Genomic DNA, 19,924 nt, shown 5'->3' on the forward strand with positions numbered 1-19,924 from the left:
ATAGTTATAGAATATTCTTAACATACTTCATACCATGTACATTGTAACATACCATAATAGACCCATTTCTGTAATATACTTACATATCTATATTATTGCTAATATATATTGTAATATATCTATATCATGGCTAAAGCACTTCTGGATGGATGCAAACTGAATTTCGTTGCCCTGTACCTGTGCATGTGCAATGACAACAAAGTTGAATTCTATTCTATTATATTATGTAAAAGTCCAGACCCTCTGAGGATTATCTGAGTACTTCTAACATTACACAAAGCAAAGGTCTCCATCAGTGTTCATGAAATGCTGGGTTTATCCTTGTGAGGGAGCTGCTGGTGAAGATCACGAGCCCTGCTTGATCCTGGCGACGAGTTTCAGTCTTCCTGGTGTTTCTGAAATGATGCCTCTCACTGTGGGTCAACAGAACTTCTGGCACAGGACAGCTGTAATAAAAGAAATTGAAGAAGTTTTGGAAAAAAAAAATCTTGGAAATGCCCTAAATTTGAGAAGCAGATTTTGTATTTACTTTTCTTTTGCCAATCAAGATAACAAAGTATAATTTTCACTATACAATTACTAACCTTGTCATCTCCTGCACTGTCTGTTTTGGGCTCTGGGCTTGTCCTTCCCAGCGCTCATGAGATTGCTTTGCTGCACTGTGGTATGAGGTGCTAACCTGTTGACAGTGTTGGAAAGGTTAATTTTAAAATGTATTCCACCAAAGATTATAGAAGTAATGTATTCTGAATACTTTACAACTACATGAATGTACTATTGCTGTGTGATTTATTACTATTACTGAAGGCTACTCTGTACTCGCCATACCAATACCAACTAGATGTTAAAATCTTAATATAAATGAGTAACAGTAGGTGGACATTTATGGGCTCAAAATGTGGTCATAAATATTTTGTACTTGTAAAAAAGATTTGTGTGTGTGTAAGAAAGATTTGTGTGTGTGTAAAAAAGATTTGTGCGTGCGTAAAAAAGATTTGTGTGTGGACTTAGAAAAAAAAAAACCTGCAAGTTACAACTACGGATTTTGACCCTATTTTTCTTCCTTTCATCTGATTGGTCAATGTCATGTCAATCACAAATGTAACAATCCAATCAGAGAACAGATGGGTTTGGCTGTCGGAGGGGCGCTTTTTTGAACTGCAGGTCCTTGAAGGGTGATACATAGTGATGGCCAAATGAAGCTTTCCAAAGCACTGAAGCTTGTATTGAAAAATGGTTCATTACTCGAAGCTTTTCAACACAGTCCTCTCCGGTGACATCTGGTGGCGAATATTTTGAAGAGCAGCTTGAATCTGCAAAATAAAACGGACTGCTCAATCATCACTGCTCACTCAAGAGTGGAGTTCTCTCCGATATTGGGCCACCGTTCCGTTGCTTTGAACATGTAATTGGTTTTGTTTTCTCGATTGGGGGGCTGAAAAAATGTAATGCGTATTTGCGTAATACATTTTGATCAATAAACTTTCCCTATTTAAACATGCACTATGGTGTGGCCTTTCTCTGCTCATAACTCCTTGATGTTGGTAAATACAATAAGTGAGCAATATATATAATATACATATGAGAATGCACAGCACATTATGGAGTATGCCCCTGCTGTGGAGTCCTGCCTCCATCTACTTGTCATTTAATCACTGGACAGCTGGACAGGTTCATACAAAATATTAGATGAGGCCAATTGTCCTATACATATTTTTGACCTAGGGGTGGGATTGATTGTGAACTGGAAAGGGAAAATGCTTAGGGGGCTGAGTATGGCTGCATCGTTACTGATTTGTAGAATCATTGTGATTCGATACAGGATCCGATTCAATTTGATTGGAATCTGGAAAGTTTTGCCTCAGTCAGAAATATTACAATTCTGGTCATGTATCAGTATATATCCATAATTTCGTATCTATTAAAAGAAAGCTGACACATGTGAGACTTAATTAGAGATGTAAACAGAGAGTTATGAAACCTGCAGCTGCAGAAGCCAGCGCAAAAACAGAGGCAAACACAGCGCGGACCTGACGACACACCAAAATCTGATTCTGACGCGTCGGGTCCGCGCTCTGTGTTCACGTTTGTATGCAGAATCCGTAAACCTGCTCCCAGGTACTGTTTTAGCTGTATGGTGTTTGACGACATGTTGTGAGGTTTAACCTGATATGCTGGCGTTTCAGGCATAATAACGTTAATTTACAAATCGACACAGGATTGTAATGAATCAATATCACTTTATTCAATTTAGCATGGATTGTAATCAGAAAAGCGATAATCAAACCTAATCAAGAACTTGCAAAGTAAAAACATGATCAATGTAAGGTAGCCCTTTTGTTATTTACATTTAAAAAGAGGATTAGTGTTACTGTGCGCTGGCTGAGTCTGTTTCTTTTCTTAGAAATAGTTTCTCCTGCCCTGGAGAAAATCCACTTGCATGGAACAGAAGAGGCTGTGGAGTGCAGGAACCACACTGCAAGCTGGTAGATATGCAGGTATTCCTGGGTCCTGCAGACTATCACCTAAAAACAATAAACAAAATGATTTTCTAAACTGTGTAGCAATGTAATGTACGTATAGTGTCAAATACATTTTTGTAGTCTTCATCAGCTTTAATTCACATGGAAGTGTTCCTAAAGTCATATGCTGTAATGATATTTACATTATGAAAACATGATTTTGGACATTTCAAGTTTTTCACTTCGGCAGATAAAATGAATTGAGCAAAATCAACTCAAAATATCTCCACATGCCAGAACGTCCTCTCTTCCTCGCTGGCTCCATATCTGTCAGTGGAATGATCACCTCTTCGCTCTCTGTCACCATCAACACACTCCACGAATCCCGTGGATGATTCACTTCCTTATATCCGTTTGAATCAGGTACCGAAGCAGTTACGTGCGTAATGAAGCTTCGGACGTCACTGGTCACGTGACTTTTGCCAAACGAAGCAAGCCTCGACACAGTGCTTCTGAACCAGTGTGTTGTTTTTTTCGACACACGCTCCGGAGCGTCAGCTTCAAGCGGGCCATCACTAGTGATACAGTTTGAAGCTGGAGGATCACTATATAAATATCCGATAGCAGCTAGGTCCCCTAACTTTCAGTAGCTGTTGAAAGGAAAAAGTTGTGGTATATCAGTGGTTAGAAATACCATTATTACTTTAGGATTAGTTTAACACAAAGTCAGGGCTGACCCAGGACCATTGCTGTGAGTCACAGTGCGCATCATAAAAGTCCGCAGGATGTGCTGCTAATGCTAACTAAAAGCAAAGGATCCAGAATTTGTTATGCTGGCTGCTGGGCTCTGTGGGTTTTTGCAGCAGCTCTACCTGTACTAGATGCACCTTCTCCTTGTCTTTTCTATCTCTGACTTTATGTCCTCTACAAGAGTTTGTTTTTTTTGCTGGTTCTTCAAATGTTCAATAAAAACATGTATGCTAATTCATAACGAAGAAAGCTTTGTAATGAAGACTGTCATTTCCAAAACACTGCCCGCCCCCACCCCGCGGTCCGCAGCGCTGTTGAAAAGGCTGTGGAAGTCCCTGTATTAAACACCTGTGACACAAAAATCACCAAACTCGGACGACCACAGACTGTTTTCCTTCGTGGTGATGAAGGAAAACGCTGGGTTGGGGTACGCACACACAAATCTTTTTTACACATACAAATCTTTTTTACGCACACACAAGTCTTTTTTACACATACAAATCTTTTTTACAAGTACAAAATATTTATGACCACATTTTGAGCCCATATTTTTCGCCCAGGCATAGCCCCACTGCTCGTGCCTATCGTAAAAAGGCAAAAATGAAGACATGACATGTTTGGGACGTGTGGGCTGCCATACTTCTGCTACCAAGCAAGGGGGCGGGGCCGCACGCTAACCAGGAAGTGCTAACAGGTAGCCGGCACTAGCCGCAACCTGAATTCCCCCTTCAATGTTTTTAAGCTCCCGCTTCACAATGCTAACAGGTAAAAGCATATGCTTGGAACTCTGACACATCTCGCCAATGTAGCCGAGCTGAGTCCTGCTGGTCGCGTTAACCCGCGAGCTGCGGGCGACACGCCAGACAGGCTAACCGGTTGGAATGCTACGAGCCGGCTAACGATTAGCCGGCACAAACCGTAGCGTGTTTATTATGTTTATTCCCCACGCCGACAGCGAACGCTTGGAACCTTGAAGCCGTATCCCCGCTGTGTGAACACACATAGCAGCCGAGCTGCACAGTGCCCAGGCGACAGCGTATGCCTAACGCCGAAGCCGTGTCCCTGCTGTGTTTCCTCACTTGTAGCCGAGCTACTCGCTAGCCAGCAGCCGCACGGCGTGATCCAACCGGCGCATAAGCCTATTTTTCGAGGCGATAAGCCGGGGAAGGGAGACCAACAAAGGGGAAGCAACAAGCTAGGGGATACCGGGGGAACACCAGGGCATATTGGGGGGATACCGGGGAACACCAGGGAATATTGGGGGAATACCGGGGCTACCAGGTAGTGATGGGATTTCCGGCTCATTTTTAGAAAACCGCCTCTTTCGGCTCGACTCACTAAAAAGAGTCGGCTCTTTCGGCTCCGAACCGGCTCTTCAGGTTGTTTTGTTGCTTTAATTAATTTATTATTAATAATAATATAAAATTATGCACAAAAGGAATTACTAATGTTAAAAAAGTGGTTTTATATATATATATATGTTTATACATAAATATATACAGTGGCCCCTAGAGACAAAGCACGTACAAACTCCAAAACACATTTCTAGCGTTAACTGAACTTCCAAAACAGAGCTACCTAGATCACTTAAATTATACGATTGAAAGCATACATGTATTGTTTGTGTATTTACACACAAGCACTCATATATGTTCAAATAATTTAAAAAAGAAATGTTCGTTTACCTGTTACTACCACACACCAAATCCGGTCGTTGGCACTTGCTGGCTTGTGTAGCCTCTAGGTAACAAAAGCTCAACACTGCGCCTAGCATCCTGGAGCACTTCTGTTGTGTTTTTTACATGTTTCTGAGTTTTTATGTGTTTTAGAGTTTTTACGTGTTTTGGAGTTTGTATGTGCTTTGTCTCTAGGGGCCACCGTAAATATACTTTTATTTATTCACTCCACATAAAATGTAATAAATAAATCATATAATACAAAAACCAACTAGTCACAGTTCAGCTTTTAACTATTTAAATTTTCAGCTTTTTCCTTTTAAACAAATTTAAAATGAAACAACACAAAACGCTGCAAACCACAACACAATTAAATGTAAATTCAAGTATGAAAACAAAAAGTACATGCATATTCTCTGTCATATATAGGCCTGCATGAATAAACTTTCTGAATCCTTTATCATCCGCAACTGAAAATAGTTGTGGATGATTACTATACCTTTCTAATGTGACGTTGTTGTCCCTGGCTCTCTTTCTCTCTCTCTCCGTCCCACTCTGTTCCTGTGCTACTGCGTGTGTAACTACCGCCCCTCCCCCCTCTTCCCAGTGCAAAGCACAAGGCCCGCATGCGGAGTGAAGCGGGAAAAAAGTGTGAAAGAGAGGGTGAGAGAAAATAACAAAACCCACGGCTCGTGTCGTTCACGTCAAAGAACCGGCTCTAAGAGCCGTTTCGTTCGCGACAACACATCACTACTATCAGGGGAGCACGCTCCTGACAGACGCAGCACGCTCCTGACAGACGCACATGCATACAGCACTCTCAAGGCACTCCAACAGAAGTGGAGATCAAACGGTCACCGGTCATCTGTTTTATACGTAAGCTGTGGAGTGTAGCCGGGCGTGCCAGAGTGTCTTAAAGAAATATCCACATGCCACGACCAAGGAGGGTCGTTGTGTGGAGAGATAGTGTCGATATGCTAGAGAACCGATTTGACAGAATGGTGGGTCAAATAATGTTTTTTGTGCTGCTTTTGGGAATGACAGGTAAGTAATTGTACTTATGTTCCTTTAATCCATTTTATTGTTTTTTTTATTTTTATCTAAGTGATGACTCAAATTTTTTGGATCAGAAATAACATCTTACAATCTTAGAAAACTTGTCATAATTTTATTTATCCGTGTTTTGTTTCATGTACAGGTGTAGTGACTGCTCAGGCTGTCAGTAAGTATCTTTTCAAAACTCTAAAGATTTGACTTTTATTGCTTTATCCTCAGTTTATATCAGCCTCACATTTCATAGAAGAGTAAAGACTGAAAGCCTGTGAGAAATATGTTTCATATTTATGTTTGCAGAATATTAACCATATAGGCCTTTTCTATCTTTTTGTCATGATCTACCTAATTGCTTCTTAGGACCTCTTTACCCAACATCTGGAACTAAATGCATCAACAAAGATGATGGAAGTTCTCCACAGATTACCCTGCTAAGACCTTTTTTCTATTTTGGGAGGACATATAACAGCATTTATGTATGTAAAATTAACATTAACAATTCATTTACTACATTTGTACCATTAAAATATTTTGCTGTCTAATTAAACGTACTGCCACTAATTACAATATAAAACATTGTTACAGGATAAATATATATTCTTAGTGCTTATATTCTGTTTATTTTGTTTTATAGAGGCCAGAGTAGGAGAAAGCCAGTTTGAGTACAATGTCAGAGTACTTACAGGAAACCGCATGCTTTTGCAGAGCACAGGAAGCGTGGCAGACAGAAAGTGAAACTAAGCAGAGTTGTTTTGATCGGAACTGTGTGTGTGACGTATAGCAGAACTACAGGGTGGGCCATTTATATGGATACACCGTAATAACATGGGAATGGTTGGTGATATTAAAGTCCTGTTTGTGGCACATTAGTATATGTGAGGGGGCAAACTCCTCAAGATGAGTGGTGACCATGGTGACCAATTAGAAGTCAGCAATCTTGGATACAACTTTTGTTTTTTCAATAGGAAGAGGGCCATGTGACACATCAAACTTATTGGTAATGTCACAAGAAAAACAATGGTGTGCTTGGTTTCAACATAACTTTATTCTTTCATGAGAAAGACAATGTATTTATTAAAATGTTTTTTCCTTACATTACATACACATCCTTACATTTCCTTACAAAGACACAATATTATAACAATGTGACTGGTCAGTTGTAATATTGATCCTGGACTATAATTACTATGATGATGCAGGAACAAGACCAACACAGTGATATCAGATCCATCATTTTAATAACAAGTGATCAACACCTGTGTCTGAAGATACCTAATTTATACTGGTTTTGACTTACAAGAATGTTTTTATTTTCTAGGTAAACCACAATGGGCATCTGACCTTTGATGCATCATGGTCTAGCTACACCCCGCAACTGTTTCCAATGTATGGATCCAGAGACATCATCGCTCCATTCTGGACAGATTTAGACAACAGAGTAAATGGTCAGATCTACTACAACCAATACACCAGCGGCAGTGTTCTCCAGCAAGCTACACAAGACATCAATCAATACTTTCCAGGACTGAACTTTAATGCCAACTGGGTCTTTGTTGCAACTTGGTTTGAGGTGGCCTATTATCCCACAAGTGGAACAGTAAGTCAGCTTCCAAAATTTGGAATCAAATTATGTGCTTATGTGTGATGTATACGTGAAAGTCTGTTGCCTACTTTACTAATTCAGGAACCTTCCAGACATAAAGACATAAATTCCTGTGATATATTTCATACAAAGATTATTTTTCAATATTGAACTTTTTTTTTTTTTTTTAAAGTGATACCTGAAGATGACCTAAAGCATACATGAAAAGTGTATCATAACCAAATTAGGTGTAAATCCAGCAGAACACTGATCAAACAGAACATATAATAACTGAATTCATATTTTCCAGCGCACTACTGTCCAAGCTGTGCTGATCTCTGGAGGCCAATATTCATTTGTGCTGATGAATTACGGTATAATAGCCTCAACAACACTGAGAATTCAGGTCAGACCTACTATAGTCAATACTCTGCATATTTACTAATGAAAAAACATTCATTATTTCTAAATGTAATAATCATAATTTTGTGACTCACATTTGCAGGCTGGTTATGATACAATCGACTCCACTCACTATTATGTCCTCCCTGGATCATTCACCAGTGCTGCATCAGGGAGTAACTCAAATTTTCGCCTTGGCAGCAACGTCAATGAACCAGGTCGCTGGGCCTTCCGGACAGACCATGGATCAACAGGCTGCACTTTTAATGGTAAGACTGCAGGATACAGAGGGCAACTGCTTCTGTAGCCTTTGTGTTATATAACATTATAGTGATGTGCATCTGTGAAAGGCAAGGCAAGAATTCTAATCACAGTGCATTAAGAGTACAGTAAAGCAATGAGGTTGAGGTTATTAACATTAAAGTCTCTGACTGTTGTTGGAATCAAGAACTAATGAAGGAATTTCAAATTATTAGTTGGAGGCTTAAAAACATTCTTCCTACCTGCTTAAAGGATGTTTAGCCATGAATTCAGAGGTTTTGAAAGATTTTGAATGGCAACATATGGCAAGCAAAGAATAAAAAATGCTAGAGAGAGAGAAGCTGTTCCCAACAAAGTGACTTATCCTAAGGCAGGATTCACTTCTTCATTTTGGTCCTTAACTGCATAAGGTATGCTGTCCTCACTAAAGTTTGTTGCAGGCAACGTAATTTCAGCTATACAGCTTAACATTCTTTATTCCCAGCTCTTCATCCTCCAAGAAATAGGCCGCTTGTTGTGTTTGTAGTGACGTGTCGTCACGAACGAAATGGCTCTTAGAGCCGGTTCTTTGACGTGAACGACGAGAGCCAGCTCCTTATCGCGAGCTTTGGGGTTTTTTTTTTTCTCTTTCTCTCACCCTCTGTCTCGCACTTTTTTTCCGCTTCACTCCGCATGCGAGCCTTGTGCTTTGCGCTGGGTAGAGGGGGGAGGGCCGGTAGTTACACACACAGTAGCACAGGAACAGAGCGGGATGGAGAGACAGAGACAACAACGTCACATTAGAAAGGTATAGTAATCATCCACAGCTATTTTCAGTTGGATGATAAAGGATTCAGAAAGTTTATTCATGCAGGCCCATATGACAGAGAATATGCATGTACTTTTTGTTTTCATATTTTAATTTATGTTGAATTGTGTTGTGGTTTGCAGTGTTTTGTGTTGTTACACTTTAAATATGTTTAAAAGGAAAAAGCTGAAAATTTAAATAGTTAAAAGTTGAACTGGTTTTTGTATTATATGATTTATTTATTACATTTTATGTTGAGTGAATAAATAAAAGTATATTTACGGTGGCCCCTAGAGACAAAGCACGTACAAACTTCAAAACACGTCCGAACTCTGAAGCACGTACAAACCCCGAAGCACGCACAAACTCCAAAACACGTAAAAACTCCATAGCACGTACAAACTCCGAAGCACGTACAAAACACAATAGAAGTGCTCCAGAATGCTAGGCGCAGTGTTGAGCTTTTGTTACCTAGTGGCCACACTAGCCAGCAAGTACCAATGACCGGATTTGGTGTGTGGTAGTAGAGTTGGATGTCTCGAGACCACTTTTACATGGTCTTGCCCATACGGAAAAGAAATAGTAAAAACTTATATGTGATATAAGGCTTACATGATTTACTCATGAAAGTGGCCACTTTCGCATTACTTTCATACATTGTTTTAGTAAGTATCAGAAACATACAAGTTTCATTATATAATTTTTCAAGGGATCTTATATCTGTTTTCACACTTACATGCTTTTCATACAAGTTTCACACAAGACAGATACAAACTTTATAAGATTTATATATATCTTTTCCATATGGGTGGTCTCGTCTTGGTCTCGACGGACTTTTGTCTTGGTCTCGGTCTTGGTCTCGCTGTTTCGGTCTTGCGTTCTCAAATCGACGTAGTGTTCGGGAGATTTGGAGTCAACCATCAGCGGAGCGGGGGGTGGCTTACTGGGCTTAAGCCCGGGTCATTTTTTCAGAAGCATGGGGTCTTTTGGAGTGTAATTTGTTAGTTAGATGCCTGACTGACAACTGTATAAAACAAAAACAACACACGAAGCACAGAGCGCAAAAAACTCAGGTAGATGTTATTTTTTATATTATGCTTTGGATGTTGTTCAGTATATCTATGCAAAACAAGAGGAATTTCAATACACAGCAGTATATTCACAGTTGAAACCAGATATTTACATACACTTTAGGGAGAATACATAAAAACCTTTTTTTACTGTTAAACATCAATTTAGAGTAAACTTGTTTTGTTTTAGATAAATAAATGTTGAAATATCTTTTGAATTAGTTAAATGTCAGAATAAAAAGAGGGAGCTGTCTATTTTAATCACTTTCATCAAATTTAGGAGTACATATACACTAAGTTTATTGTTAATTAATAAGAAAACTCCAGACAATTCCATTCTGAGCTGAAGAAGCTTCTGATAGGTTAGTAGAGTCCATGTGAGTGAATTGGTGGCACACCTGTGGATGCATATAAGGCAAAACACAGAGCCTGTTTCTTTGACATGGGAAAATCAAGAGATATCAACCAAAACACCAGGAAAAGAATTGTGGACCTCCATAAGTGTGGCTCAATTTGAATACAATTTGGTGCCATTTATAATTGAGAAATACAGATAGTTTCTCTCTTTACTCTTAAAGTTAACAAATATGTTTTTTATATTTATCAATCTAAAAAAATAAACATTTAGTCTGATTTGATATTACAATTAAAAAAGTGTTTGTGTTTTTATCTAAAGAGTACATAAATATCTGGTTTCAACTGTATAGTTGATGATGTTGGTGTTTGGCTTGATTGTCAGCACAAAGAGGGAGAGAGAGGAACAGAGAGGGAGAGAGAGAATGACGACACAACAGAGATGAACAAGAGCAGGTTAGTCAAATGGTTGTTTGCCAAAACTCATCAGAACATGTATCTAGTACCTAGTGTTTCTTTTTAGATACCATTTGTTACTTTTCAAATTCTATATTTATTAAGTTATGCTGGCTTGTTTGCACAACAAGGCTAAATAATTATATAAACTTTTCTCAATCTAAATATTGTACTTTGGTAGAATTAAAAAATAAGTGTAGTGCAGGTCTATGATGATTTTTAGTGCTACTATCATCTAGTTCTGATTCTGTCTTGGTTACTGTTGTAGTCCTGTTTTAATTCCGGATCAGTTCTGCGTCTGGTTGAATTGGGGTTTAGTCCTCGTGTCTTGATACAGGCCCGACTTTGTTCTGCCTTGCTGCTTAATTAAAAAACTAGTTTAAGGTGTCCTGCATATGTATATAGAAGTACATATATATATATAAAAAAACACCCAGCACGCCCCTGCGGGCGGTTTATCCTTCAAGCTCGGGTCCTCTACCAGAGGCGCCTCAGGATCAGTAGAAACTGGTATTAACGGCCTTGCATTGACAATGGCACTCACCTCAGCCATGAAAGTGGTTAAGACCTCATGAGTGAGTTTTACATGTCCAACCTGAAGAAGCATAGAATCTAAAATCCGTCTTGCCACTCCAATCATGCGCCCCCAAGCGCCGCCCATATGAGAGGATTGAGGTGGGTTGAAAACCCAAGTGCATTTTTGTTGAAGAAGATAATCCTCTACGCTCTTATTGCCAGGATCCATCTTCAGCTCTTTGAACGCTCCAGTGAAATTGGTCCCACAGTCCGAGCAAAGCTGTTTGATATGACCCCTGATGTAGAAAAATCTTCAGAGCGCATTTATAAAGTTTGAGGACGTCATTGTTTCAATAACCTCAAAATGTATGGCTCGTGTGGACATACATGTGAAAAGGACAGCCCGCCTTTTGTCTTGTGCTTGACCGCCTCTGGTACGGCTTATCACCACTTCCCATGGTCCAAAAACATCAAGGCCAGCGTAGGAAAATGGAGGGTCAACCTGAAGGCGCTCTGTGGGTAGGTCTGACATTTGTTCCTGCTCGGTTCTTCCTCTTAGTTTCCTGCATGTAACACACTTGTGAATGATGCTGCTGATGAGATGTTTCCCTCCAACAATCCACTGACCACTGTTGCGAATTGCACCTTCAGTGAAATGCCTGCCCTGGTGCTTCACAGCCTGATGATGATGACAAACAAGCAAGCTTGCTACATGGCTGCGGCTTGGTATTATTAGCGGATGGACTTCACCACTTTCAAGGTGTCCTCGGCCAATGTGTCCACCTATTCTTAACATACCTTCGTTGTCAAGAATGGGTCGGAGTTTGTACAGAGTGCTGGTTTTCGGAAGGTCATGTTTCATTTTGATGCATTTCAGTTCTTCTGAATACATTTCTTCTTGCACGCATTTTATGATGATCTGTTCTGCTCTGACAATGTCAACGACTGACAGGCCACTTTTGCAGATATGCCATCCAACACACCTTTGATTCTTTGAGGAGTGGGAGAAACACTGAGCAATATGACACAGACGTGCCACAGTCTTACTGAGTGTGGTCCAGCTAGAAAAATGCTGGAAGCGTTTTGAGCCAAGCTTGTCTCTACTAACTTGTGTGGCGAGCGAGGTTACCTCAGGACGTACATCAGCATCAGCATCTGGGTTCACAAGGTCAAATGTTGATCCATTATCGCCACTGGCAGCTACCTTTGGTTGTTTCATTAGGAATGCTGATCCTGTTAGCCATGTGGTGTCAGCAAGCTCGGCGGCTGGAACAGAACGTGACCCATGATCAGCTGGATTTAGTTCTGAAGGAATGTAGTTCCACTGCTCTGGTCGTGTTGACTGCCGGATGCGCTGCACACATACAACCCCCTAGTCTCGTTGTGTATGTATCCCAATACAACTCTGCTGTCAGTGTAGAATTTCACTGCCTTGAGATCCAGATCAAGCTCCCTGATTACAAGATCGGCTATCTCAACGGCCATGACAGCAGCACAGAACTCCAGTCTTGGGATTGTAAAGCCTGGGTTGGGAGCGAGCTTGGATTTCCCAAAAACCCACCTCTTGAAGACCTTGTTCATTTGTTGACTTAAGATAAGCAACTGCAGATATTGCTTTGACAGAGGCATCACAGAAAATCGATAATTCAGCGTGCTGTGCTTTGGAAACAGAGAAAGAGGCATATGCTTGTGGAACATCAAGGTTTTTTAGTGCTGACAATGATTCATTCTATCTTCTCCAACTTTCTTTTTTAGCCTCAGTGAGTTCTGCATCCCAGTCTGCATTCTCGGTTGTTAGCTCTCTTAGAATCAGTCTCCCTGTCACCACAACAGGAGCTATACCCCAAAGGATCGAACAGACTGTTTACTGTTGACAGGACACCACGGCGTGTAAATGGCTTTTGATTCTCAGGAATATTGAATCCGAAAGTGTCAGTCATTATGTTCCAGCTGACTCCAAGACTGCGTTGGACTGGTAAGTCATCCACGAAGAGGTTATGGTCTTTTACATTGTCTGCTCTTTGATCTGCAGGAAATGCGTTCATTACTTCAGCTCGATTTGGAGCTATTTTGTGCAGAGTGATGTTAGATGCTGCCAACATCTTCTGTGTTCGACGCAGAACATCAATGGCCTCTGCTGCTGTAGCAAAAGATCGGAGGCTGTCATCTACATAAAAGTCTCTTTCTACGCAGCACCTTGCATCACTGCCATATTCAACTTCTTGGTGCTCTGCTGCTTTCCTCAGACCAAAGATTGCCACTGCAGGTGATGGGCTGTTTCCGAAAACATTAACACGCATGTGATAATCCACCACATCCTTACTCAGATCGTTATCCTGGTACCACAGGAATCTAAGGAAATCCCTGCAGTCCTCACGAACAATGAAACAGCAAAACATCTGCTGAATATCTGCAGTTATGGCCACAGGATCTTTTCTGAATCTGAGGACACCAACGAGACTGTTGTTAAGATCTGGTCCAGACAGCAGCACCTCATTTAGCGAGATTCCATCATGCTGAGCACTGGAATCAAGTACCACATGAATCTTGGTTGTTTTTTTGGGATGGTAAACACCAAACGTGGGCAAATACCAGCATTCTGCCCCCTCCTGGAGTGGTGGAGCAAGTTCAGCATGTCCCTTGTCTAACATATTTTGCATGAAGTCTGTGAAATGCATTTTCATTTCAGGCTTCTTATCTAAAGTCTTCTGCAGTGACATCAGACGTGATGAACATAGCATCTGTTATTTGGTAGACGTTTACGTGGGTGCCGAATAGTGATGGGATTTCCGGCTCTTTTTAGAGAGCCGGCTCTTTCGGCTCGGCTCACTAAAAAGAGCCGGCTCTTTCGGCTCCGAACCGGCTCTTCAGGTTGTTTTGTTGCTTTAATTAATTTATTATTCACAATAATATAAAATTATGCACAAAAGGAATTACTAACGTAAAAAAGTGGTTTTATTTATATATGTTTATATATAAATATATGCGGTGGCCCCTAGAGACAAAACACGTACAAACTCCAAAACACATTTCTAGCATGAACTGAACTTCCAAAGCAGAGCTACTAGATCACTTAAATTACACAATTGAAAGCATGTGTGTATTGTTTGTGTATTTATACACAGGCACTCAAATATATTCAAATAATTAAAAAAAAAAGTTCATCTACCTGTTACTATCACACACCAAATCCGGTCGTTGGTACTTGCTGGATTGTGTAGCCACAAGATAACAAAAGCTCAACACTGCGCCCAGCATCCTGGAGCACTTCTGTTGTCTTTTGTAAGTGTTTTGAGTTTTTATGTGCTTCTGAGTTTTTACGTGCTTCGGAGTTTGTACGTGTTTTGGAGTTTTTACGTGTTTTGGAGTTTGTACGTGTTTTTACGTGTTTTGGAGTTTGTACATGCTTCAGAGTTCGTACGTGATTTGAAGTTTGTATGTGCTTTGTCTCTAGGGACCACTGTAAATATACTTTTATTTATTCACGCCACATAAAATGTAATAAATAAATCATATAATACAAAAATCAACTATTCACATTTCAACTTTTAACTATTTAAATTTTCAGCTGTTTCCTTTTACAAATTTAAAGTGAAAACAACACAAAACACTGCAAAACACAATTAAATATAATTAAATATAAATTATAATATGAAAACAAAAAGAACATGCACATTCTCTGTCATATGGGCCCGCATGAATCCGCACTTTCTGAATCCTTTATCATCTGCAACCGAAAATAGTTGTGGATGATTACTATACCTTTCTAATGTGAAGTTGTTGTCCCTGGCTCTCTTTCTCTCTCTCTCCCTCTGGCTCTGTTCCTGTGCTACTGAGTGTAACTACCGCCCCTCCCCCCTCTGCCCAGCGTAAAGCACAAGGCTCGCGTGCAGAGTGAAGCGGAAAAAAAGTGTGAGACAGAGGGTGAGAGAAAGAAAAAAAAACAAAAAACCCACGAGCCGTCACGGCTCGCGATAAAGAGCCGGCTCTCGTCGTTCACATCAAAGAACCGGCTCTAAGAGCCATTTCGTTCGCGAACGACCCATCACTAGTGCCGAAAGGGAAGAGGGGCAACTATTAAACCTGATTCTTTGATCCCCATGATAGAACAGAGAAAACCCGACTCAGAGTGGTCAAAACATTTGTATATTTTTTATTCAATCATCTTCCGGAAGAGAGAGCCCTGCACAGCCCAAAGCCAGTTGCAGAATCTCTAACATTAGAAGCTCAAGATGAGTCTCATATAGGTGTTATTTTAGTACTTCAGACGCCACACACAGTTTCAATACACCCAACTCCTTCTACTCAGTTCCTCTTTTCCTTGTGTCTTACTTCCTGTGCAGCTTGCAATAACTTCCCCTTTCTGAGGTCTGTTGCCAGGGCAACCTGTCACCCCTCGTCTGAACTTAGTTTCACTCTCTGTCTGCTCCTCATATACTGCAAAAACATGCAGTTTCCTGTCAGCCTGTGACCTAGTCAAGTCTGGGCCTCTCATAAAACAATCTAATCAGCAAATAAGCATTAAGAATATATATTTATTTCTTAACACAACCCAGCTTTTTGTCTCATCCTGGAAGACTTCATCTTCCATGATCTGTAGGAAGACTGAATCCTCAATGGAGTGTGCTAGCAGGTTGTCATTTTCTGTGGCATTGAAAACTGTTTCTCCAAGTTTAGTCACCGTCGATGCATTTTGGATGTCTCCATTGGATGGGGTTCTCTTTCTCTCATCTTTGCCATTAGGATTTTCTTTCACCTTTATCTTATTCTCACACGTGGCAAAGTGACTTGGTCTGCCATTTTCCAGGATGCAGGTTTTCATAGCACTTACTGTAGGCGTGTTGTGAGCATCTTCTATGCAAGAAGAATGTCTGCATCTGGGTCAAGCGCTGGAATCTTATTTGCCACTCTTTTAAGATAATGGTGGTGACATGCAGCTTTGGGTGTGGGTATCTCTGACCTGTTGTTTGGGATATCATTACACTCTATAAGTGCAGGCAAGGGAATGGTAAGTTTTCCCATCCAACGATTCTATCATAAAACTGTGGGCTCTTCTCCCAGATGCTTCTGTGATGCCTGGACAGGTTTTCAGTGTGTATGGCATGGCTGCTCCCTTGAGACCAAACATGTCAAAAAACTCAGATCTGGCCAGTGAAACATTACTTTGGTCATCTAAAATGACATACATCTTCTGCCATTGCTCTTGGTGGCCATTTGGGTACACATTCACCAGACAGATCTTTGAGCAGGATTTGCCTTGAAACCCATCCCCACATACCTGGGTACATCTGGATGTGACACTCTGTGCCTCTGTGTCCGACCTCTCCCCCCCATTCTCTGTCGAGGAAGTAGCGTGAAGCTGGTCTGGGGTGCAGAGTGGAAATGTGTTTATCACTGTCACATTCTCCGCATTTAACGGTAGCCTCACAAGATTTGGCTTGATGAGTCGTAGAGACGCAGCAGCAAAAACATATGTTGTTTTCCTTTAAGAACCTTTTCCTCTCTTCCAGGAGCATTTTTCGAAAACCTCTGCATTTTTGAAGAGAATGAGGCTTGTGGTGCATGGGGCATAGCTTCTCTGGATTTCCTATTTTGCGCTCCAAAGCCATAGATATGTTTGTCTTGTGCACGGAGACAGATCTCACTTGATTTTACTTTTCTTTTCTGTAAGAATTTGTGAAAAGATCTGGATAGTTAAAACTGGGATCATTTCTCTCTTCAGCCTCTCTGCAGATGAATTTTTTAAGTAGTAAGTAGGAGAAAGGAGGAAAGGCAACATGATGATCTCTCTTGTATTTGCACCCATGTGACAGCCACTTGTCTTGGAGATTTAAAGGGAGCTTTTCCACAATTGTCTGCACACCTCTTGATGTATCAAGATAGGCTAAACCTGGCAGGTAACCCTCTCGTTTAGCAACGTCAAGTTCAGTAAGCAAGTCAGCCAGTTCTTGTAGTTTTTGACACTCTCTGTTGTGGATCTTCGGAAAACTCTCAAGTTTACAAAAGAGAACTCTTTCTATCACCTCTGGAGCACCATATTTTTTATTTAGTCTTTCCCAGATCATTCTAAGTCCCACCTTAGGCTGTCCGGTATTCACAGACTCTATTCTGATTGCATGCTCACCAGATTCTTTACCCAGCCATTTGAAAAGCAGATCCATTTCTTCACTCGCTGATAGACTCAGACTTTCGATTGTGTTGATGAACGCTTCTCTCCAGGCTTCATAATGTTCGGGTAAGTCATCAAACTTCGTTAGGCGTGAAGAAACCAGCTGGGATTTAGCAAGGTACTTGGCAAGATCTGTAGATGAGTCATTATTGTGGGAGCTGTTTGGATGTGGTCGGTTGTCGGTCAGTACCCTGGGCTGGTAGCGCTCATCTTCTTGCTGTGGAAAGTTCATATGGAGTGGCTGAGCATTATTTTGAGAGAAGCTGGCTCCGTTGTCGACGAGCTGGGGCTGTGCATTCTGATTGTAGCTTGGAAACGGAGTGGATGTTGGCGGTAAAGTTGAATCATTCTCTACTTTGGGTTCTTGTGGGAATTGTTCTTGTGTGTGCTGTGTAACATAGTGATCAGTCCTTTTCAATGCACACTCTGGCAAGGGCAGAAAGTCAAATTCTTTGTTGTTGAATTCGTTCACATCTCCTGCATCTGCCTCCAACACCTCAGTTTCAGCTTGGGCAGCCTCAGCCTCTTTCTGTAGATTAATGTAATCTTTCTTGGCTTCTAGTCTGGCCTTTTCAACTCTCAGTTCACCTTCCTTTTCCGTGAATGCTATTCTGGTTTTCGTTGCATCTGCTTTGGCTTGCGCCCTGGCTGCTTCATAGCTTACTCTGGAGCTTGCTGATGAGTGTGACCTCTTTGAGCTGTGGCGAGAATAAATAGACCCCAATTCAACTTCATCTCGTGAGCCTTCAGCTCTGTCTTCCTTTGAAGCTAGTGTTGAGGCGCTTGTGGCCTCCATTGCAGTGTGATGCAGACTGACAATACTTCACTCTTTTTAACTTCCACGTTGAGTGGTCATCCTTTTACTATGCTGTCCTCACTAAAGTTTGTTGCAGGCAATGGAATTTTAGCTATACAGCTAGCTTAACATTCTTTATTCCAAGCACTTCATCCTCCAAGAAACAGGCCCCTTGTTGTGTTTGGCAGGATTTAATGATGAAAATAAATTCTCTCTCTCTCTTTTTTGTAAGATTGTACAAAGAAAAGGAATGCAAAATACACAATGAAGACATGTTCCATTACACTGGGAGAATAACATTGCTCTAATGAAAGATACATGACCACAAATGAAGCATCTGCTGAAAAATACAAGCATCTACCTGCTTCCATATGATTTAACTCAAAATAGTGTCAAAACTTACTAATACACATTAAATATATAGGAACTTACGGATGAAGCTGATATTGTGGACTTTAACACCAGGATTGCAGAGATTGCCATCAGATTACAATTTTTTTCACTGCAGCAGCTAAAGAGCACACTACTTCCTGTAGACCACTTCCTCTACAAAAAAGACATTCTGCTTACTTAGCACTAGGTGGTTAGTAACTCTTCTTAAACCACTATAATATGTCCGTTCCATGACATAAGGAACTATCTCCCACGCTCAGGATATGTCCACTGATAACTGATTTAGTGGCGTCTGCACTGGTGTTTGAAAAGTTCCATATTTCAATACAAGCATTGCATGCTAAGCAGACAATGAAAAATGAAGTGGATGAGGTTTCTCAGTACATTGCACATTACCTTAAATATGTAAATATGAATCCTGCACCAGTTGTACTTTGGTGGCCAGGAATCATTGGGTTAGGTGAAGGTCAACTTGTTGTTGAAGCAATAAAGAGTGACTTGGCACTACACCAGTAAGCTACATACCTGTTCTTTATCTAAGTAGGTTGATGTTGTGCAATGAGAGCTGACCTATATACAGAAGAGACACAATTGTGATGCACATCACACACCACTGCTCCTGGAACATTTTTTGAATAGTTATTTCACAGAATAATAATTTACACTTTTATTGCCCATTCCCATTTTACACATATTATTGTTATTGCATGTGTTTAGTCTGCTTAATCAAAGTGCATTGTCATATATTTCATTGAGGATTTACAGCTCATCACAGTATGGAAACAGCTTTAGTGAAAGTTGCAGATGGCCTCTGACAGTGGTCTCATCTCTGTACTTGTGCTGCTAGACCTCAGCGGAGCGATTAATAACAACAGTATTTTATTGCAGAGATTAGAGCAGGCCATAGCAATTAAGCTCTTGTTTGAATCATGTCTATCTAATAGACTCCAGTTGGCTCATGTAAATGGGGAGTTGTCTTCACACTAAGGTTAATTATGGAGTTCCACAGGTTCTGTGCTAGGACCAGTTCTGTGTACATTATACATGGTTCTCCTAGGCAGTATCTTTCAAAGGCATTGCGTATATTTTCACTGCTATGCAGATGATCTCCAGCTCTGTCAATGAAGCCAAAAGACAAAACTGTGGGAACGTCTTAAAGACATAAAAACACAGGTAACCTTCAACTTCCTGCTTCTA

At 40.7% G+C, this 19,924-nt stretch overlaps 1 protein-coding gene across 1 annotated transcript in view; it reads left to right on the forward strand.

The window, feature by feature from the left end:
* The first annotated feature begins 5,562 nt into the window (after positions 1 to 5,562).
* The window catches only part of LOC146568477 (alpha-tectorin-like), a 32,083-nt gene continuing 17,721 nt past the window's right edge, over positions 5,563 to 19,924 (forward strand). Inside the window, exons 1-6 of the mRNA XM_085284545.1 lie at positions 5,563 to 5,932; positions 6,087 to 6,110; positions 6,302 to 6,417; positions 7,260 to 7,538; positions 7,834 to 7,929; positions 8,029 to 8,194. Of these exons, the coding sequence (XP_085140671.1) occupies positions 5,818 to 5,932; positions 6,087 to 6,110; positions 6,302 to 6,417; positions 7,260 to 7,538; positions 7,834 to 7,929; positions 8,029 to 8,194 (796 nt within the window). The 5' untranslated portion in view covers positions 5,563 to 5,817. The remainder of the gene's footprint in view (positions 5,933 to 6,086; positions 6,111 to 6,301; positions 6,418 to 7,259; positions 7,539 to 7,833; positions 7,930 to 8,028; positions 8,195 to 19,924) is intronic.

The sequence above is a fragment of the Mchenga conophoros genome, linkage group LG8 (assembly GCF_057382185.1).
Source record: "Mchenga conophoros isolate Kocher_MC1m ecotype Shallow Benthic linkage group LG8, M_conophoros_male_GT1.1, whole genome shotgun sequence".
In the NCBI taxonomy this organism is placed as follows: domain Eukaryota; kingdom Metazoa; phylum Chordata; class Actinopteri; order Cichliformes; family Cichlidae; genus Mchenga; species Mchenga conophoros.